This window comes from Carassius gibelio, chromosome A11, assembly GCF_023724105.1.
Source record: "Carassius gibelio isolate Cgi1373 ecotype wild population from Czech Republic chromosome A11, carGib1.2-hapl.c, whole genome shotgun sequence".
NCBI lineage: Eukaryota > Metazoa > Chordata > Actinopteri > Cypriniformes > Cyprinidae > Carassius > Carassius gibelio.
The window spans coordinates 17,134,536-17,157,425 of record NC_068381.1 but is presented as its reverse complement, the minus strand read 5'-3'; the positions used below and the strand labels follow the sequence as shown (position 1 = coordinate 17,157,425).

Genomic DNA, 22,890 nt, shown 5'->3' with positions numbered 1-22,890 from the left:
CAAGACATTTAACTACGAGCACATACTCTCTGCATCGACTGAGAGGTTCACAGCTGACAAGAGTTTACCAGCACTTCTGCTAAGATCATGACTGGATTTTAGGAGTATCCGGGATAGAACATAAAACAAATCCACAACAGAAAAGAAAAGAAGAGTCACTTTGGATCAGTAAGGTGCGTTCTTAGTGTTGGGTTCGGTTTGAAGCGGTGCGTGATGTTCTTCTGTGATTCAATTATCCTGAAGCATCTGTTTTCTACATGCCATTAAGACAAGGACAGGCAGAGCGATGCCGGGAAGCGTGAAGCTGCGCAGCGTCAAGAAGTTTGGACAGGAAAATGTTGGTTATGAATTTACAGATGAAGGTAGTAACAGATGTGCAGTAGTAACTGTTCTCAAACCTATAGCACACTTCATTCAGATGTTAATGAACGCATTGATTCTGTTACAGAGACAAATGCTGATTACATGTAAGTTTTTACCATCCCTTCTTTTTTTTATGAAAGCTACAGTTCTTTTTTCAAAACTAAGCATTGAGAGATCCTACTTTTCAATGTTTCTTTAACTGAATTTGTGTTAATACAGGACAATGGCTTCTGGAAAGCATAAAAAGTAATCCTTTTCTCATTTTTTTCTTGATGATGGAGACTTGCTTTCTCACGTTTCCTTTAAGCACCGCAAACCATCTCATTCACAGGTCCAAGAAAGGCAAGAAAGACGAATCAGCCATCCGTGTCAGCTTCTTTCAGCTGGTAATATCTAGATACTATAACACTGAGGAATATGAACTCATGCCATAAAATAGATTATGTTACTAGACGAACACCTGTTGGATACAGCAGCAAACTTGTCGTTTATAATGACTTGTAGTCTAAAATTAAGGGGTTGTGGTTCGAGGAGATCATCTGGATACATTTCTGTTCATGATATTGCAGTAGGCCCATTTTTGGTCCATTTCAATATTATGCACAGTCAATAAAAAGCAATTTTTACAGTACTTGATATGTTTTGTTGTCGATTTCCCCTGCAGTTTCGCTTTGCCAGCTGCCGGGAGATCTGCATGATGATTTTTGGGAGCTTATGTGCGATCGCTCACGGTTCGGCGCAGCCGCTGATGCTGCTGGTGTTTGGGATGCTGACGGACACCTTCATAGAGTACGACATCGAGCTCAACGAGCTTACGGACCCGGAGAAAGTGTGTGTGAACAATACTATACAGTGGAGAAACCGGACGGAGGAAGAAAACCTGGCACTGAACATGACCAAATCGTGCGGGTGAGAGCGGGTTGACACATTTTGAATTGCCAAGGACCCTTAAATACGATGATGCCCTTTTAGGGAAATCTAAATAAAGGAATGCAGTTTTATATTTTAATGTATACAGACACATTTATATTTTGAGGAAATGAGTACACGTGTTGTTTCCAAAGTCACATTATTACCACTGTCATTTTACTAATACCAAAATATATTATTAAAATGATTAACTTTATCATCAAGGTAATGGTGTATCAATAACTTAAGCTTAAAAAACTGAATATATACTATTAAAACTGTATATATATATATATATATATTTTTTTTTCTTTTTTTTATTTGAAGTAAAATAAATATTAACTAGATAATGGTTTATCTTTTTTCTGACTAATTTCTGGAAAAAAAAAAACATAATCCAATTACTTATAGTATAGTTAACTAAAACTGAAACTAAAATTAAATCTATAAAAATAGTTACTTTGAATAAAATAAATATTAATTGAAATAATATATATATATATATATATATATATATATATATATATATATATATGTGTGTGTGTGTGTGTGTGTGTGTGTCTTAAAAAAAACAATTCAAAATATTAATAAAAACTATAATAATATGTTAATGACACTAAAATAAAATTGATTTGTTTTGTACTTTTAATTTTAAATATACAATAACAATACAAATATAGTTGGAAGAATTTATAATGTAAATTTTTTATTTCTATTGTTAAAATGCATTTCATACGTTTGGTTTTTTTGGTCCCAATTTTCTCTTAAATCTAGTGTGCTCTTCTGTTTCAGGCTCCTGGACATTGAATATGAAATGACCAATTTCGCCTACTATTATGTAGGCATCGGAGCGGGGGTCTTCATTCTAGGATACCTCCAGGTCAACCTTTTAAACTGCCTCTCTCCAGTTTCTGTAAATGTGAGAGACCATTTGCAAAAACTTTAATAATGTGCAGAATTTTACAGATCTCTTTGTGGATAACTGCAGCGGCGCGACAGATCCAGATCATCAGGAATATGTATTTCAGGAAGGTCATGCGGATGGAGATCGGATGGTTCGACTGCACCTCGGTGGGAGAGCTCAATACGCGCATGTCTGAGTACGACACATTCACACACTCTCCAGAGCACAAACACTTCAAATAAACACAGGTGACCTGATACTGTGTGTGTGTGTGTCGTCTCCATATGATCCCAGTGACATCAACAAGATAAACGATGCCATTGCCGATCAGGTGGGGATCTTCATCCAGCGCTTCACCACGTTTGTGTGTGGCTTCCTCATGGGTTTTGCGAAGGGCTGGAAACTAACGCTGGTCATCGTCTCAGTGTCTCCTCTCATCGGGGTCGGAGCGGGTCTCATGGCTCTGGTGAGGATCAGGACTCACATTTCACATAAAAAGGATAGCTAGATACATATTCTGTTGGAAACCAAACAACTCCTGGTCCCCATCGACTCCCTTAATATGGGGATCAACAGCTGTTTGTTCTCCAACATTCTTCAAAGTATCTTATTGTGTGTTCGGCAGAAGAAAGAACGATTTGGAACGACTTGAGGCTGAATAAATGATGACACATTTTTCAATTTTGGGTGAACTGTCCCTTTAATTACGATAAATGAACACTTGTTTTGTTTGTATGTGTGTGTCTAGTTTGTGGCCAAGCTGACGGGAATGGAGCTGCAGGCGTACGCTAAAGCGGGTGCTGTTGCGGATGAGGTGTTATCCTCTATACGCACGGTGGCAGCATTCGGTGGCGAGAGAAAAGAAGTGGAGAGGTATAACCATCATCTTCACTCATAATGACTCCCACGCTCTCCTGTGATCTTCTCTGAACTGAGACCATAATTTAACCATCAAACGCTTTCAATTAAATGCTTTCTGCAGGTATGACCGCAATCTGATCTCTGCCCAGCGATGGGGCATCAGGAAAGGCCTGATCATGGGGTTTTTCACAGGGTACATGTGGTTTATCATCTTCCTGTGTTACGCACTGGCCTTCTGGTATGGATCCAGCTTAGTGGTGGACACACAAGAGTACAGTCCAGGGACACTGCTGCAGGTACACACATAATCGCACATGCAGAAGAACCCACACATCATGGTTGACCTTGTTGTCATTCGTTGCGTGTTTATTTTTGTGCACAGGTGTTTTTTGGCGTGCTCATTGCTGCACTGAGTCTGGGCCAGGCTTCCCCCTGTCTGGAGGCTTTTGCCGCTGGAAGAGGAGCCGCCACCATTATCTTTGAGACAATAGAGCGAGTAAGAACCACAGACAACCCACACAACACCAAACACAGGAGCATCTAGTACTGACATCACTAAGACAAGACTAAGATCTGTGTTCTTATTGTTAACTGAAATGAAAACTATACAAAAGCTTAACTTAACTTAATGGTGCAAAAAAAAAAAAAAAAAAAAAAAAAAAAAAAATATATATATATATATATATATATATATATATATATATATATATATATATATATATATATATATATATATATATATATATAAGAGGAAAAACTAACTGAAATGAAATAAGTTTTAAAATAAGTACTAAAATTACTAAAACATTATTATTATAAATTCGTTAAATAGAACTTAATTACGTTCATTTATCGTAATTAAAGGGACAGTTCACCCAAAAAAGAAAAATGTGTCATATATATATATATATACTAAAATAAATCATATTAAATCAAAACAATTGTGAGATCTTCAGTGAGATCAAATATAAACTTGTAAATAATCAGCTTTTTTAAGATAGCAATGTAAAATGAAAAAATAAATAAAAAAGAATTTCTTTATAATTTTTCATTTAATTTTTCAATTCTGTTCGTAACAAATAATAGTGAAAAAATAAAGCTAAAAGTAGAAAAATAAAAGCTGATTAAAAATAATAAATACCATAATCATATATAAATAAAAAATGCTCAAATCTAAAACTTAAAAAAAAAAAACACTCTGAAACTCTTCAATAAGATCCGATTTAAAATTAAATAATCAGCTTGGAAGAAATATTAACACATTTATGTTTTTTATTATAATGGTAATATATTAACCTATGTTACTATTTAATGTAATAAAGACAGTTGTATTAGAACCAGCACATTATGAAAAGATGACATACGAGTGTTAAAGTCCTTCTGTGAAAGATTACACGTGTGTAAATAACAGAATGTAAAGCCCAGCGAGCTCAATGCAGGAGCAAATAAAAAAGAAACAGCTGTATTATTGCATTTCTGACATGCATCCTACACCAGACTCTCTCCGACACTTTCCAGAGTGATGTTTTGACAGGAACCTTGTCTTATTTTCAGAAACCAGAGATCGATTGCCTTTCTGAGGCTGGATATAAGTTAGACAGAGTGAAAGGAGATCTGGAATTTCATAATGTAACGTTTCATTACCCATCTCGACCTGAAGTGAAGGTAAAGCTGAAATTCACAGCAGTACAGCCACGTTATCTGGTCTGCTTTAAACAAACTCTACTCACCTCCTTCTGACAGATCCTCGATCAGCTAAACCTGCAGGTGAAGTCAGGAGAGACCACAGCATTCGTGGGTCCCAGTGGTGCTGGGAAGAGCACAGCGGTCCAGCTCATCCAACGATTCTATGACCCCAAAGAAGGGATGGTAAAGAAACAGCACTATTGGTGTCATTCAGAGGCCTTGAAACCTTTCTAACGTGCTCTGTGACTCCAGGTTACACTGGACGGTCATGACATCCGGGGTCTGAACATCCAGTGGCTGCGTTCTCTGATCGGGATCGTGGAGCAGGAGCCGGTTCTGTTCGCGACCACCATCGCTGAAAACATTCGATACGGGCGACCTGGCGTCTCCAACGACGACATCATCACAGCAGCCAAAGAGGCCAACGCCTACAACTTCATCATGGACTTACCTCAGGCAGGAGAACACCTCACACCCAAAATACAGTACATACACTGAGGCCATAATTAAGGAACACCTCTGTTTGTTTCGTTTTTTTAAACAGTATAGCATGGCTTTCATGTGACACTGGGGACCGGAGAAAATTCAGCTTTGCATCACAGGAATAAATTGCATTTCAAAATATATTCTTTTAAATTGTAATAATATTTCAAAATATTAGTATTTTTACTGTATTTTTGGTTCAATAATTGCAGCTTTGGTGAGCATAAAAGACTTCTTTCAAAAACATTAAAAATAGGTGTGTGTGTATATAACATTTGTGTCTTTTTTATGCATTTTAATTTGTAGAAATTTGATACTTTGGTGGGCGAGGGTGGAGGTCAGATGAGTGGCGGGCAGAAGCAGCGAATCGCAATAGCCCGGGCGCTGGTGAGGAATCCCAGAATCCTCCTCCTGGACATGGCTACATCAGCTCTGGACAATGAGAGTGAGGCTGTTGTACAGGAGGCTTTGGACAAGGTCAGCAACACACACACACACACACACACACAAACGTCCAGGCAGACATATCACATATTCTAGAATAGTAGACGATTCAATCTAAATCAGTGAAGAAACAACCATCAATCCTCTGCTGAAGGTCCGAATGGGTCGCACCACCATCTCCATCGCTCACCGATTATCCACCATAAAGAACGCTGATGTGATTGTGGGATTCGAGCACGGTCGTGCCGTGGAACGAGGAAAACATGATGAGCTGTTGGACAGAAAGGGTGTCTACTTCACCTTGGTGACTCTTCAGAGCCAGGGAGACAAAGCCCTCAACCAAAAAGCCCGACAGGGTGAGTAACACACACACTCTGAGTAACACTTTAATTTAAGGGCCAATTCTCACTATTAACTAGCTGCTTATTAGCATGCATATTGCTAGCACAATGGCTGTTTAGTAGTGCTTATTTAAGCATGTTTAAATGCCTTATTCTGCATTACTATAGTTTAGATCACTAAATCCAACCATACTTGAACTTAACTATTTTACTAACTATTAATAAGCAGCAAATCAGGAGTTTACTGAGGCAAAACTCTTAATTAATAGTGAATGTGTGTTCCCTAATCTAAGTGTAACCGTATTCTGTATTAAGGGATAGTTTTACACCCAAACAAGATAATTCTGTCATCATTCACTCACTCTCAAGTTCTTCCAAACTTGTATGAGTTTCTTTCTGCTGTTGAACACAAAAGAAGATATTTGTGATGAATGTTGGTAACCAAAGTGTTGACGGTAGCCCTAGTGTTTTATTTTTTCATGGAAGTCAGTGGCTACCATCTTCTGTTTGGTTACCAACATTCTTCAAAATATAAATTTTTTAATGACAGAATTTAACTTTTTGGGTGAACTGTCCCTTTAACAGGACTTGTGTCAATGTTCTCCAATGCACTGAACTCTGTGGAGCAAAGATGTGGTGCTTTGACCCCATTATCACTGACCTTTTGAAAAACAGCCAATTTTAACTACACAGTTTGTTGTCTGTCTCTGTTTGTCTCACAAATCTTTAAGAGTAAAAAGCAATTAGGTTCTTTAAAAAGTCATCTTTAATACCTTAAAATAGATATTTATTATTTTGAAATCAACCTTACATCAGTGTATTATTTATCTACTATTATAGTCGTATTTTGAATTGACTTCTATTTGTATAATTTCAGGTTTTCAGTTTACTTTTAGTAATTTTGTTATGAGCTTTTGCCGTTTTTTTTATTAGATTTTATTTTAAATATTTCAGTTTAGCTGTCATATATTTTTATTTCAGTCTTAGTTTTTGTCATTGTAGTGCTTCAGTGTAAATTTATTTCAATTAACGGTCAGCATTTCTACCCCCTTTTTTTTTTGTTAAAATTTTTAATCTATTCTATAAATATTTTATTTTCAGATTTTTTTTTAAATGAACAAAAACGATTTTTAATAGCTTTACTTAATAACAGAACTTTATATAACAAAATCACCCTTCTGTGATACTATCTGCAAAGCTTTTCATGTGGATCTGAAGGGGTTTTGTGTGTTTTGATGTTTCCTGAGATATACACTTATAATATTAGTATGATCTTTACAACAAAAATTCTCATCATTTCGAAAGGGCATTTTCTACCCTGATTCTAGTCCTCTGATCTGAATGGACTGTAGGAAGGAGTGTGTTGCGGTATTACTGTAAGGACCATATCTTACAGTAAAAGTCTGTTTGCATAGGATTTCCTAGGATTAGAAACTTTTGGAAGTTAATGTTTTTTTTTTTGTCCAGTGATCCTGTATTGCTCTTCTTTCCTTCTCATCTCACTAATGCTCAAGTGGGCGGGGCCAATGACGTGATGATGTAGAAGTAGGCGTTGATGATTTTGCAGAGGTGGTCTTTTGTCGCACTATGACATCATAATGTGACAAACTCTGAAACTAGTCGTTCTCTGATCTTGGTTTCACTAAAAGTTGTTTTTGGGCTAACATGTTTTGAGCTCTGAAACTCACTGGAAGCTTTGTAGTACAAAGACCTCTTGCATGTCAAAAAATGTGATTTATCAAATCATGACCCTTTAAGCACAAAAACTGTGTTATTGTATATATAGTCACATAAAATAAACAAATAAAGTGACGTAATTCTAATCTTTCTATTTCATACACATCTCAGAGATGGAGGAGGCTGAAAGCAGTGCACCTGATCCAGAGAGAAAGAGTCTCAACAGGGCTGGAAGCTATCGTGCTAGTCTAAGGTACAAATGGTGATATAGGATGAGGGCAAGTATTGCAAATGACAATCAAATTAAAAACTGATGGAGAATTATAGAACTATTCATTTAAAGTTGTTGGTTGTATCTATATAAGCAATATATTTTTTCTACCCCACTCACTATATCTGCAGGGCTTCTGTTCACCAAAGATCTCGATCGCAGCTGTCAAACGTTGTACCTGAATTGTCTGTGGCTATCGTTGGAGAGCTGGGCGTTCCTCAGGAATTCCAGGGAAAGGTTAGAGCTCTGACTCCAACACCATAAGCCTGACGCAACATCTCGCAAACACCTCACGTATTTTCACACTGAACGTTTATGTAGAGCGCCCTCCCTGATGAAGATTTAGAAGAGGTGGAACCAGCTCCAGTGACTCGTATTCTGAAGTACAACGCTCCTGAATGGCCCTACATGCTCTTTGGAAGCTTTGGAGCCGCTGTGAATGGAGGGGTGAACCCCGTCTACTCTCTCCTCTTCAGCCAAATCCTGGCGGTGAGGTTTCCGCCAGCTTTTCTCCTCTAGTCCATGTGTTTGCTGTAAGGGTGACTTTCAACTCTCTTTACCTGCAGACCTTCTCGATGCCTGACCCTGTTGAACAACGGAGGGAAATTAATGGAATCTGTCTGTTTTTTGTAGTCGTTGGTTTGGTTTCGTTTTTCACTCAGATGTTACAGGTTTGTCTTTATTTTAAGCCTTTTCATGAAAAATTTGAACAGTAGGACCAACAATTCTATGCATTTTGGTCTTTACTGTGGAAGTTCTACATCTCAAGGGGGCGATAGAGTTATCTTTAAATGCCGAGATGCGTCCGAAAGCCTAGCTGCCTTATGGGGCAATGACTTTGCAGGCAGCATTTTTGCACAAAGGCAACTCATGAGAGTGATTTCGGATAGGCTTCTGATGCAGAGTAACGATTTAATGATCTATAGCAAAATAGAACAGGTTTTGATGATAACTAAACAAATATTTAATTATCATAATACTGATTTCTCGCTAGAAATAACATAAAAAGTGCAAAAAGTTAGTCAGAAACAAACATTTACACACAAACTGACCACCAAACGCAAGTTTAAGATGCCATCTTTATTTTTTTTATCCCAATCGTCACGGAATGAACGCACAGGATTGTGGGATAACAAAGGCAGCGAAAGGTACATCTATGCTGCCTGCAAAATTTGATCAGAAGCAGGTACCTCCGGAGACAGGAAGTAAAACAGAGTTTGGATTCGGACGTGCGTTGATGGCTTCATGCCTTGAAATGCTGCCTCTTCATCAATGACCAAAAATATTAATTTTTCTCGCTAATTAAAAGAGCACTTCTTAATGAGTAAGCACTATGCTAAGCTACTAGGCTAAGCTGTTAGCTTGCCAACTGAAGGCTAACTAAAAAAAAAAAAACAAAGAAAGAAAGGGAACCCTAATTTATTTTATGTCTTAATTTTAGTAAATTTTCTATGTAGAATTTTTGTTTTTGGTTTGTTGTTAGGCAACATTTTAAATTAAAAATTTTCTTATATCTATATTATTTAGGTAGCTATAAATATATAAATATGCCTTATTTTGCAAGATTCTCTTTCAAACTGAACAACAACAACAAAAAAGACAAAACTGTTGAAGATTTTTTACACTTATATACTCTACAGTAACGCCCCCTTTTGGCAACACATGTTCCGTTATGAATTGCATTCCAGTCAGATTTCAGAATTTGCTTCTAGACATGTAAGTCGTAGTTGAAAAGTGCCTTAGGTATACGTTTGCTTTCTCAGTATCTAGATAGCGTTTATTTACAGCTACTTCTTTCACTCGTTCTCTCAGGGCTATGCGTTCTCTAAATCTGGGGAGCTGCTGACTCGTAGACTGAGGTGTCTGGGTTTTCAGTCCATGCTGGGAAAGGAGATCAGCTGGTTTGATGACCACCGAAACAGCCCAGGTGCTTTGACCACAAGACTAGCCACCGATGCCTCACAAGTCCAGGGAGTAAGCAAAACATTCAGCAGATCCTTCTAGATGACACGTGACACTTTTCAATAAAAATGAAGCCTAATTACATTAAATGACACCACAGGCCACAGGTTCTCAGATCGGCATGATCGTGAATTCTCTGACCAACATCGGTGTGGCCATTATCATCTCCTTCTACTTCAGCTGGAAGCTCACTCTGGTCATCCTGTGCTTCCTGCCCTTCCTGGCTCTGTCTGGAGGGTTTCAGGCTAAGATGTTAACTGGATTCGCCAAGCAGGACAAAGAGGCCTTGGAGTCAGCAGGACAGGTGAGGCTCGACTAAAATATGGTTAAATCTAGGGATACACCAACACTAAATTTCTCCGCCGATAGCTGATTATTCACAATGCCACGTGCTGATACCAGTAGTTTGGATTTCTACTTGAAATTCTTCCACCTAATGCTATGTAAACTACACAGGGAAGCCTCTCATTTGGGATATTACTATAACATTACAGGTTAAAATTGACAACAGAGCCCAAACTATTATATTCAGCTGCTGTTTATTTTCTAATAGCTATTTAAACTCAATTGCACATAAAGTATTATACAAGGTAATAGTGATTTTTACAGAATACTATTATACATCGGTACATCCCTACTAAAAAAAAATCACCAACCATTCAGCTTCAGTATTGGCTATTTTGAATGTCTTGCCGTTTGTTTAGATATCTGGGGAAGCACTGAATAACATCCGCACCATCGCCGGCTTGGGGAAAGAGCGTAATTTTGTGGAAATGTTCGAGGAACACCTGGAGGCTCCGTACCAGGCTGCACTGAAGAAGGCTAATGTTTATGGCGCCTGTTATGGGTTTGCCCAGTGCGTGGTCTTCATGGCAAACTCTGCCTCCTATCGATTTGGTGGATACCTGGTCTATCGAGAGGGGCTACACTTCAGTTATGTTTTCAGGTGAAATACCAATGAAAAAACTGTTTTTGGGGGTAACCTTGTGTAGTTGGAGTAAATGGATGTCATAATTAAGGTTTTATCACTACAGGGTGATTTCAGCGATTGTAACCAGTGGCACAGCTCTCGGCCGAGCGTCATCGTATACTCCAGACTACGCCAAAGCCAAGATCTCTGCCGCAAGATTCTTCAAGCTACTCGACCACATTCCTAAAATCAGTGTCTACAGTGATGAAGGAGACAAATGGGTAATTCAGTTAGCACTACCAATCATTTTTGGCCAACATTTCCAAGAAAAAAAGTCACACTATCGGGTTAAAACGACATTGCTGGCAGAACTAACAAACAAACAAACAAACAAAACAAAAACATGATCATTTGCATTTTAATTATTACATTCAGAAGTAAAATGAACTGTTTAAAAATGTTACAGACACTAGTAATGTTTATTTTCCCCCAGAAGACAAAAATCTATTTAAAAAAATGAAAATATGAAATAAGCAAATTGAAGAATTATTTCTGAAGGATCATGTGAGAGTAGACTGGAGAAAATTCAGCTTTGCATGACAGAAATAAATTATTCTAAATGGTTATTGGCACAGAAAATGGTTATTCTTAATTTTAATAATATTTCACAATTTTTAATTTTTTATCATAAATATGAGACTTTGGTGAGTGAAAGAGATTTCCTTTAAAAACATAACAGAATCCTTATTATTCCATTGTGGAAGTGTACATTCCAGAATAATTGTATTGTATCTGTTACAGGACTGAACATAATGGGTCATATTTAGAGTATATATATATATATATATATATATATATATATATATATATATATATATATATATATATATATATATATATTTGACATACACTCAATGGCCACTTTATTAGGTACACTTGTTAAATTTCTTTGTAACACAAATAGCTAATCAGCCAATCACATGGCAGCAACTCAATGCATTAAGGCATCTAGATGTGGTAAAGACGACTTGCTGAATTTCAAACCTAGCATCAGAATGGGAAAGAAAAGGGATTTAAGTGACTTTGAACGTGGAATGGTTGTTGGTGATGGACTGGTCTGAGTATTTCAAAAACTATCTACTTGGATTTTTACGCACAATCATCTCTAGGGTTTACAGAGAATGGTCTAAAAAAGAGAAAATATCTAGTGAGCGGAAGTTTAGGCAGTCTCTCTGCAAAATGCCTTGTTGCTGTCAGAGGTCAGAGGAGAATGGGCAGATATTAGAGATGATAGAAAGGCAACAGAATCTCAAATAACCGCTCGTTATAACCAAGGTATGCAGAATACCATCTCTGAATGCACAACATGTTGAACCCTGAAGCAGATGAGCTACAGCAGCAGAAGACCACACTGGGGGCTGCTCCTGTCAGCTAAGAACAGTTCACACAGGCTCACCAAAATTGGACAATAGAAGATTGCAAAAATGTTGCCTGGTCCGATGAGTCTCGATTTCTGCTGCAACATTCAGATGAAACATGAAAGCATGAACATGAAAGCATGGATCCATCCTGCCTTGTCTCAACGGTTCAGGCTGGTAGTGGTGTAATGGTGTGGGGGATATTTTCTTGGCACACTTTTGGCCCCTTAGTACCATCTGAGCATCGTTTGAACACCACAGCCTACCTGAGTATAATTGCTCACCATGTCCATCCCTTTATGACTCCACCAGGATAATGCACCATGTCACAAAGCTTGAATCATCTCAGACTGGTTTCTTGAACATGAAAATGAGTTAACGTTACTCAAATTGCCCCCACAGTCACTAGATCTCAGTCCAATAGAGCAGCTTTGGGATGTGGTGGACGGGAGATTCACATCATGGATGTGCAGCCGACAAATCTGCAGAAACTGCATGGTCAATATGAACCAAAATCTCTGAGGAATGTTTCCAACACCTTGCTGAATCAATGCCACAAAGAATTAAGGCAGTTTTGAAGGCAAAAGTGGGTTCATCCACTAGCAAGGTGTATCTAATAAAGTGTCCAGTGTGTGTATATAGGACATATAAACAAAATATTTGAAATGTTGCATTTTACTACTGCATTATTTCTTTGTGCAGCAATATAAAAATGTTCTGCATAGGCAGGAAGACACAGTCTGACCGTCATAAAACATGACCGTAAACTCTCCCTTTCTCTTTCTTTCAGGATAATTTTAAAGGGGACATTGAGTTTATAGACTGCAAGTTTACATACCCGTCCCGGCCAGATATTCAGGTTCTGAATGGCCTGAGTGTGAGTGTTAGACCGGGACAGACATTGGCCTTTGTGGGCAGCAGTGGCTGTGGCAAAAGCACCAGTGTTCAACTACTGGAGCGATTCTATGATCCTAACAATGGACGTGTGGTAAGAAAACTCTTTTGGGACTTTTCACAGACTTTGTATTGGGTTTTTGCATCAAATTCTTTTTCTGAAACTCAAGTTTGTGATCTAATCATTGTTCTTTATGGATTAGCTCATTGATGGCCATGAATCTACTCGGGTCAATGTTGCTTTCCTGCGCTCTAAGATTGGGATCGTCTCCCAGGAGCCGATTTTGTTTGACTGCAGTATAGCGGAGAACATCCGCTACGGAGACAATCAGCGCAATCTCAGCATGGATGATGTCATCACCGCAGCCAAGAAAGCCCAGCTGCATGACTTTGTGATGTCACTTCCTGAGGTGTTCAATGGGGAATCTTCATTTTACAAGAAATTTGAATGAATGCTGCATTCACTGAGTGTCCAACTCTGCTTTAACTCTACTCTTGGCTCTTCATGTCTTCAGATTAAAGTAACTTATTTATAAAAGACATTTAAAAACAACAGAAGTTTATACAACAGTATGTAGCCTGAAATTGTTGAAAATAAATTAAATTAAAATTAAGTTGAAGTTAGAAGATTTTAAGTTTTTAATTTGATGAAATCCGAGAGATAACTGTCCCTCCATTGACAGTCTATGCAACTACCTCTTAGACGTTTCATAAAGCGATTGTAAAAATAATCCACATACATTTTCTGAAGAGTCTTGATTACTTTATATGATTAACAGATTTTATTTAGGCTTTTATTCACATGTAAACATTTATCAACACACACATCAGTTATGGCAAACTGAAGCTCAAGCATGCTTGCTTGACATGAGAAACAATGAGATTTGTTCTCGTGCATCAAGCATGTATACAGCTGAGCTTCTGTTTATGTTCACTTATCAATGTAAAATGCCGTAAAAACTAAAGTTAATTGTTTTTATGTGTCCCATGATGCAGAAATACGACACTTATGTTGGTTCCCAAGGTTCCCAGCTGTCCCGTGGCCAAAAGCAGCGCATTGCCATAGCCAGAGCCATCATACGAGATCCCAAAATACTTCTGCTGGACGAGGCCACCTCAGCACTGGACACAGAGAGTGAGAAGGTGAGCAGGAAAACCAGAAGCAGAGTTTGAGAGGATCTTCCTTTTGCTTTGAACTCATTCAGTCGTATGTTTGTCTGTGTGTGTCAGACTGTACAAGAAGCGCTGGATAAAGCCAGAGAAGGCAGAACATGTATCGTCATCGCTCACCGTCTCTCTACTATCCAGAACTCTGACATCATAGCTGTGATGTCACGGGGTTACGTCATAGAGAAGGGCAATCATGACTATCTCATGGGCCTGAAGGGCGCGTACTATAAACTCGTCACGACTGGAGCGCCGATCAGCTAAGCTCACACTCAACATTAGGAACTAGAGAGGCTGATTACCATGCCTTCTTTCCCAGAAATATTTTTACTGCATTTTGAGTAAATATTGTATAAAAAAATGTATGTCACAAGAAAACATTTGTTAATCTAATAACTGCTGGAAACAAAAACTTAAATGTGTTCTTTGTTGTATTCATTGCAAAATGAATGTATTTATGTACTATCAAATAAAACATTTATCGATTAAACAAAAAAGCAGTCTGAGCCACAAATTTTGTAATTAATAGCTCTGGGGTCAGAGGAAATTATGTCATAACAACGATATATATGAATTTGTATGTGTGTGTGTGTGTGTGTGTCAAATCAAATGTGGATCACTTCCTGTGCATATATTGATTCTGAAACATTTCTAGCATCAGAAATAGGTGGACTCTCTACACAAGCCAATCAGATGACAGCCACATTACGATTAATTAAATTCAGAAATAAATGAAAAGAGATTTTCAACAAATACATTTAGCATAATGTATATTTGTTTAAAATTCGATGACCACTCGTAGCGAATTTTAAACAAATATACATAATGCTAAATATATTTGTTTAAAATCTCTTTTCATTTATTTCTGAATTTAATTAATTATTGGGAAACTCCCTAATTATGTATTTTGTTCATTTATTTGTGAATTAAATTTTGGGGGATCTTTTTGCATTCATCTTTGTTAATTATAATCAGTTTATTTGGACAATCTAACTTAATCGTTTTTGGCATATGACTCCTGTGAAATAAGAAAATTGGCTAATATCACTTACAGCACCTTTTGTTTTGCTGTTTGCTTAAAGCAGTACAGTAAAACCCATACATAGTACATACCTGTAGCATATAAATGCTCTGGACAGGTATATTATTCACAGTCAAGAATTAAAGTAAGGCAGGCTTATGACTGATATGCATAATCTTTATTAGCATCATTCAATCGTTTAGTATCACAATAAATAGGATGTATTTCTTGCATCTTTGATTCCCAAAATGATCAAAAGTAACACAAGAATAAAATAATTACTGTATAACACAACTCCAAGGCACTGGTTTTAGCTTATTTAATAACAGTAAGCTCATTAAGTAATGCTAATACATGCAGCACTTAGCATATGACGATATTCAAACTTACAAACAAAAACAGCAGACATTTCAAGCTGGATATTTCAAGATTCAAGCTGGAAAGATAAAGCGAGTGCCACAACTCCCACACCTCCGTAAGATACATTTGTGCTTTGTCTGAAAATAGAGGTGAGGTTGGTGTCTAAAGCTGCCAGCTGGTCTGTGGTGAAGCTTCGCTGGACAGCGGCGTACTGCAGGTTGAGCACTGTGCTGGAATTAAGGGAAAGGAGGTTTGCCACCTTCCCATCAATCAGGGAGGATCCCACTGTCCTGGGCAACCCTGTTAATAGTGTCTAAAGTTACTGGAGATGGGGTGCAGGGATGATTTCCCATTCTTAAATGCTTTATTCTGGTCTTCTTAGTAGGTCAAACATGAAGGAGGACTCGTGCAGTGGAACTCAGACCAGATGTTTTGAAATGGCCAAAGGATAGTGCCAAAGTACATGGTTTTCTCCATACAAAAACAAACAATGTGACAAGTCAGGTTAAACATTGACAGATTCAAAAATGTGAATCTGGTAGACTATCCAAATGATCCAACAAGCAGCAATTCCAGATATTTGTCTCGCTCTTTTAGAAAATGTCTAGGCCAATAGCCACATGGGAACATTAACTTAACTCTTAAAGATTCCAACCCCTGAGTTTTAAAAGTAAAACCGGGTCAGCAGCGTTTTCAAAAGTCTTCGAACGTGGAAAACGCCTGAGTAGTGTAAATGATAAGTGTAACCTTAGCAAAAATTATGCATTTTAAAACAAAAACGCACAAGTGTAAATGGGGCCTTAGTCTCATCTGAACACTTCTGATTGGCCAGTGCATTCAGAAGCTCAACGGACTCGTGTGTGTTATTGGTAATAATGGGCAACACTGTTAAAACATGTAAAAATAATCTTGGTGCATCGTTGAGTAGATCTAAATTCAAAGCTGCAGTCAAAACTTTACATTTCATTTTATTTGCAACAACCGTAATGGATTTACTGAACAGCAGCATTTTTGTCCACGCGTGTTCCCAAAGTTTCTAAAAGCGTAAACTGACAGCATGGAGAGTACATCATTGATAGAACTAGCAACAAAAGAACAAGAAGTTGCTCCTCTGAAATTAAAAGTATTATGAAAGATGGACTGAGCGAGTGTGATGACCTGCATCTGATAAAGCATTCATTCTTCAGCTCAATCTCATATTCAGCATAAAACATCAGTTTGAATGTTTGCTGAAGAAAGCGATATCTTTGTCATACTATCATTTCATCTGTTAAGGGTAATTTTCGACGGCAGCACTGCTAAGTGCATTTGTTGGCTGCATCAAAAAATACCTTATTTCAGACTCGAAATACTATTTTATTTAATATCGCTTGTATAGAAACTGCTATTTTTAAAGAACAACAAAAGCCAGTGATATTCCCTCTTAACCAGTGAATGATTTATTACAAAACATCAGACAAACAGTTATAACATTAAAAAAATATTTATCAAAAGTATTTTTTTTTTAGTTTGTTTTACAAACACATTCCAATAATCAAGAATTCTTGACAATTCTGGAAAAACGGAAGAAACCATCAGCACATCAGGATATATAGATGATGCATTTCCAGTGCTGTTAAGCTGTAGTGTGAATATAAGGGCAGATAGTGACCCGGCGTCTCACCTGAACATGATCCACACAACAAACACTTCATCCACTAAAGTCTGTGATCACAGAGGGATAAAATGTCACAACAGGCTCTGTATAACATGAAGCTTTTAATAACATTACTGTAATTCAAAGGCTTGGCTATACTTGACCATTGAACATATTACACTGAGGATGCCATGCCAACGTGAACCGTGTATTCATGCAGCATGCAATCGGTCAGCTGACAGGCGGAAAAACAGCCTATTAAAATTGACACAAATTTGTCTTATACAGAGTGCTTACGATTTCAGTAGCCTGATGCAAAAAAGTTACAAAGAGGTCACAATTAACAATAAACTTCAAAAATATAACAGAAATGTGGAACCTGTCAGACATGTGCTGTCCTGACTGACTGACAACATCCAAATAACTGTTGCACCTTCATGCGATAAAAACACTGTCCCATTAGATTCAAATAATGACATTCAACTTAGAAAAAGTGTTTTGGAAGAGAGTCATGCATATGAACACAAAAACATACAGTCTGACGTGTGCAAAATTGGCGAGATCTGCCTATTAACAATGACATCACACCGAACTTTAAAACCATAATCTAGCTAAAGCCTCCACCCACTGACTTCAGTCCTGCACAAATTTGTAATTACGTTCAAAACAGGCCATAAAGATCCCTTCGCACAGTAGAAATGTAAATATATAAAAATGTAAACATTATTCCAAGTACAAAAGCTTGTGAGGATTCCCGACAGGCCAACGGTCCATGGAAAACTCGTGATAACGTGCTCGGTTACGCAGTGATCTGTGCACACATGAGTTTCAGTTCGCATGAGGTGTGTGACTGTGTGCTTTACGGTTTCTACGAATATTTCAGAGGTGCCCATGAGCACCTGTGAACATTTAACAGTTTATTTAGGTTGAACATGCAAAGCTGTGGGGGTTGGTTAGTGCACGGGATGAATGAAAGGAACGTAAAAAATAATCGTGGGAACTCTGTGGAAATATACTTTAGAATTGAATGTATAACGATTGGTTTTTGGATGTTAAAAGAATTCGGTTTATAAACTCAAATGAGAAAAAGAAAATCTTAATCATGAAGCACAGCGTGTCAGGGAAGGGATCTGAAGGGACATTATACCTAAAAATGAAAATCTGTCAATTTATTCACCCTCACGTCGTTCCGAACCTTTCTTCTGTTGAACAAAGATGCTATTTTGAAAAAAGTCAATGGTGACCGTCTTCAAAAATTCTTCTGCAAATTCTTAAGGGAGAGTAAAAGACTGAACGATCCCTTTAATTTAAAATATTTAAAATCTAAATTCATCTTTAAAATCAAAGAAAAAAAATGAATAGAATCAAATTTCTAAAACTGATCGATCTATTTGGTTTGATGCATGAATATTGTTGTTTTTTGGGACGCGCTGACCAATCTTTCTACAGTTAAAGCCCAAATGTTCAGCACAAGCAAGTCTTTTTTTTCCCCTTGGCGCATATCATTTCAAACGCTCTGGAAACCATTTGAGATTGTGAAATAATACATGAAACGGCCCACACGACAATTCCAGTCAAATATCATTTGAACTCGTCGCTTTTATAAAATCGCACACAAAGTCGGTGCAAAAATGAAAAGCTCGGAGGATGAAACGGATTCGAAAGCATTTGAACATTTTCATAGAAAAATCAAATCATTCAATTTCCCTCAACAGGTTCACAGAAGGTGAGAAAAATGTACTAGCAACAATTAAGTTCTCTTTTTGGCCAACAATACATCTCCAGTGTAAATGATAAATAAAAAAGCATAAATATTCCCTGCATAAGACTAGTTTAACTCCATTTAGACGCTAATAAAATACTCCACTCGGTTTTTGTTTGAATTCTGCGTGGCAACAAACATCTCAGCGGTTGGGTTGAGAAGCCTGTGGATATGTAACAGTCTTCAGTCGTTCATCTCTCTTTCAGTTTGCTTTTTTCTGGACTCTGATGCTTTTCCGGCTTCGCTGCATCTGCGATTGTCTCGGCGGCTTTGTGCGCAGCTGCTGAGGAGAGTGGGCCGTCTGTGTCGGCCCGAGGTTCACCCTGATTCTGAGACACGTTTTCTTCAGCCTCTTCCTCGTCTTCATCCGAGCAAAGCCTCCAGTCATCTGCTTCCTCGCTCTCTGATCCTTGCACAGCGATCTGGGGAACCAGCGGATTCCTCCTCGCCACGCACTCCTCCTCCGACTGCGTCTCGCCCATCATCTGCTTGGGCCGTGCGCCAGCGGACGTGGCCGACTGAGCGGGTATCTGAGGTGCCCTGTCATCAGGCTCGTCGAAGCTCACTTCCTGCACAGCTTCTTGCTTCTTGAAGGAATCTCGACGTTCGGAGAGATTCAGCTTGCGCATTACGACGATCTGATCCATGCGCTCCCCGGGCCAGTCCCTCAGTCTCTGGGCACACAGGTACCCGCCCAGCCTGCTGTGATCCGCTGTATAAGTCGCACCACAGGCCCCCTCCGCCTCTGCGTCTCCCAGGACGTCCACCTCGCAGTGCGGGACCTCCAGTGTGTGTCTGCGGGTTGCGTGGGGCTTTTTGTCCGCAAACAAAGCCCCTGAGAGTTTCTCTGCAGACTGGACTCTCTTCAGCAGAGGGGAACGTGGAGGTTCTGCACTCCGGGGTCGGACCACGTGCCGAATAATGGTGGGGGGTGAGAGGGTCTTGCCGTGGAAGGAGTGGAGGGTTTTGGAGATGCTGGGTAAGGGAGAGGGGGAGCGCTGAGGGGACAGGGCCTGTGGCGAGGAGGTGCAGGCCAGAGGCGAGGGCGGGATACTGCTGGTGGACTTCCGTCTCCCCACTTTAGTGAAACGCTGGTTGCTTAGTTTAGAGCCGAGGCCGTGCAGAGAGCTGGGCCGCATCTGGACAGCCGGTGAACTCGGAGAGCTGGAGCACGGAGAGGCGTTCTGGGGCAGGCTGGCGTCTGAATGGATGGCAATGTTTTATCAAAATGTATAACAATTTAAACTCTGAAAAATATATTCAACCAACTTTGTGGCATCTTCTAATAGAATAAATGAACTGTAAACAGTGCAGAATCTTAAGCATTTCTTCATTTTACAATATAACAGTTTTTCTTTTCTTTTTTTTATATACATTTTCTAATCGAATAAGAGACCTACAATCTTAAATATTTCCAAATCTTAAACATTTCTTTAATTTACAATTTTGAATTAAGACAATTATTGAATAAGAATAAATGAAAACATAGATACATTTAAAAGAAATAAACATTTAAATATATTTGAATGTTTTTTTCCTGGTTTAAATTAAAAACAAATGCAAAACCAATATATTTACCAAACCTTTTTTCATCGTTTTCTAATTTAAAAAGTGCACTAGAAATCGTGCAGAATCTAAAATATTGATATGTTTTACAATATAAAGAGATTTAATTATATATATATATATATATATATATATATATATATATATATATATATATATATATATATTTATTTATTTCCTGGTTTAAATAAAATTGAAATGAAATCCTGCTCATACAAGTAATATTTAACCTTTTTAAAGAAATATATTTATAATATTTGTTGCCATTTTCTAATTTAATAAGTGTCCAAGAAATAGTGCTGAAACTAAATATTTTTAAGAAAACAAAAGTTTATTTAAAAAAAAAAATTAAATAACATTTAAATATTTTTTTAAATGTTTTCCAGGTTTAAAAGATTCTGCATATAATAATAATAATAAAAAAAGGAAATATTACTTTTTGCAGAAATATTAGAAGAAATATTGCAGAATATTAAATAGTTCACATTTTACAAAATAAAGAAAAATATAAATACAAAAGAAATATTTTTGCCTTTTTCTAATTAAGGTAGTTAGTCTTGTCTAATCTTAATATTTCTCTTTATATTGTAATTTAAAGAAATATAAATATTTAAATATTAAAAAGAAAGAAAAAGAAAGAAAAAATTATAATTCTGCAACTTAAACTGACAAAATTCTTGAAATATTTCATTTTTCCTAAGAGTTATTCATACCAGCGGTGTGGTCTGGAACGGGGCTCCGGCAGGGTGTTGTGGGGCCGGAGGACAGGCTGTGGGTGGGAGAGCCTGGCAGACTCTCGCTGGAGGACACAGAGTGATGCAGGCCGGAGGAGAAACTGCGGCTGCTGTGCATGACGGTGCTCTGTTTGGACAGCTTCTTCAGCATGCTGCGCCTCCTGGGTCAACACCAGACATTATTTAGGTTAATGGAAAACATCAGTGATGGACAGGGTTGGGAGTAACCAAATACATGTAAGATGATTGGAAATTTTAACCAATGAGGCAATTGGTTATTCATGGTAGAAAACAAAAGTGAGTTGATCTCAATCTTTGTAAATCAGGGCGGCCAACACTCTTCTCTCACAGCGCCAGTGAGGTTTGTCTCTATGAGTTCTTGCTTGTCTATATTTACTAAATGTGGTATAGTAAAAAATGGTTCCATACACTGGATGTCTATTTACACTAACACTGTGACAGCTAACGGCTAAAGGCTGTCTACACTGGTCGCGCGGCATGCAACCATTGCAAATAATTTAAACTTTCTGTCAGTACGTCATAAATACAATGAAGCATTCGTTTACTGTCGGGAATTACAGTGCCTTCAAAATAATTTGTGATATGCATTGATGTTTAAAGACACAAAATGATTGGTCTGTCCAAGAAACAGTGGAACGCAGACTTAAAAGTGCATTCCCGCCACCTATCTCTTAAGTGGACCATTGACACTCCTAATTGAGCTTGTATATATAGTGTCAATGGTCCACTTAAGAGATAGGTGGCGGTAATGCACTTATAAGTTTGCATTCCACTGTAACGCAAGAAGATGATGATGACAACGTGCGGCTCTTGAGGACGCGCTCAGGACAGTTTGGACATTGCGTGAATCAGAGGCAGAAAACTATAAATACAATGTGTCTTTACACATCAATGTATCATCACGAGCCGCAGGGATTCATTTGGTTTTGTTTGTGTATGACTTTTTTTTTACTCTCAAAGCCGTGTTTCCTATACACTTCAATTATATAACTGATAGACTGCAACAGTTAAAAAGTGCAGCGTCATAAAAAGTGTCATCTACATCTTTGATGCCCTGGGGGTAAAGCAGATAAACATCACATTTACATTTGTTTGGGTGAACTATCTCTTTAAGGTCTTCCAGCATGAAAATGACCCGAAACATACCACCAAGGCAACAAGGATCAAATAAATATTTCCCCACTGTATATATATAGCATTGTCCTTAATTGAGGTTAAAAACAAGAGTTCTCCTGACCGGTCCTGACTGTCTTTCCATTTGCTCCTCTTACAGCGGCGGGCCATCTTTCCTTTACAGCTGCGCTTGCGTGCCGGCCCAATCTTTATAGACGTGTCCTCCAGTGCGATAGTCTGCAGGGTCACCTGGTTACCGCTCTGTATATTAAGAGGACCAAAATGAACAGAGATGAAAACAATGACATAATAACTACAAAAAAAGCAATTTTGCCCTCTCTCATATTTTATAACAAACCAATTTATCTTTTAATTTAGCTATTAATC

The 22,890-nt window shown here is 38.0% G+C and overlaps 2 protein-coding genes across 9 annotated transcripts in view; one reads left to right on the top strand and one right to left on the bottom strand.

Moving 5' to 3' along the window:
- abcb11b (ATP-binding cassette, sub-family B (MDR/TAP), member 11b) lies at positions 1–14,787 on the top strand. The gene is made up of 29 exons (XM_052610167.1): positions 1–173; positions 269–362; positions 449–467; positions 583–609; positions 695–749; positions 1,028–1,272; positions 2,065–2,152; positions 2,239–2,372; positions 2,471–2,642; positions 2,925–3,049; positions 3,159–3,333; positions 3,420–3,533; positions 4,592–4,702; positions 4,781–4,906; positions 4,976–5,179; positions 5,513–5,683; positions 5,805–6,006; positions 7,840–7,921; positions 8,071–8,176; positions 8,261–8,428; positions 8,506–8,610; positions 9,752–9,913; positions 10,002–10,205; positions 10,606–10,847; positions 10,936–11,092; positions 13,020–13,217; positions 13,327–13,533; positions 14,120–14,266; positions 14,354–14,787. Exons 2-29 carry the CDS (start codon positions 287–289, stop codon positions 14,552–14,554), a joined length of 4,023 nt encoding a protein of 1,340 aa, XP_052466127.1. The 5' UTR covers positions 1–173; positions 269–286; the 3' UTR covers positions 14,555–14,787.
- A 2,300-nt stretch (positions 14,788–17,087) lies between these two features.
- The window catches only part of mast3b (microtubule associated serine/threonine kinase 3b), a 32,154-nt gene continuing 26,351 nt past the window's right edge, over positions 17,088–22,890 (bottom strand). For all 8 annotated transcript variants that reach the window (XM_052610159.1, XM_052610157.1, XM_052610158.1 and 5 more), the window contains 3 exons: positions 22,628–22,764; positions 21,349–21,530; positions 17,088–20,270 (listed from right to left, as the gene is read on the bottom strand). In XM_052610159.1, coding sequence (XP_052466119.1) covers positions 19,261–20,270; positions 21,349–21,530; positions 22,628–22,764 — 1,329 coding nt within the window. In that variant the 3' untranslated portion in view covers positions 17,088–19,260. The remainder of the gene's footprint in view (positions 20,271–21,348; positions 21,531–22,627; positions 22,765–22,890) is intronic.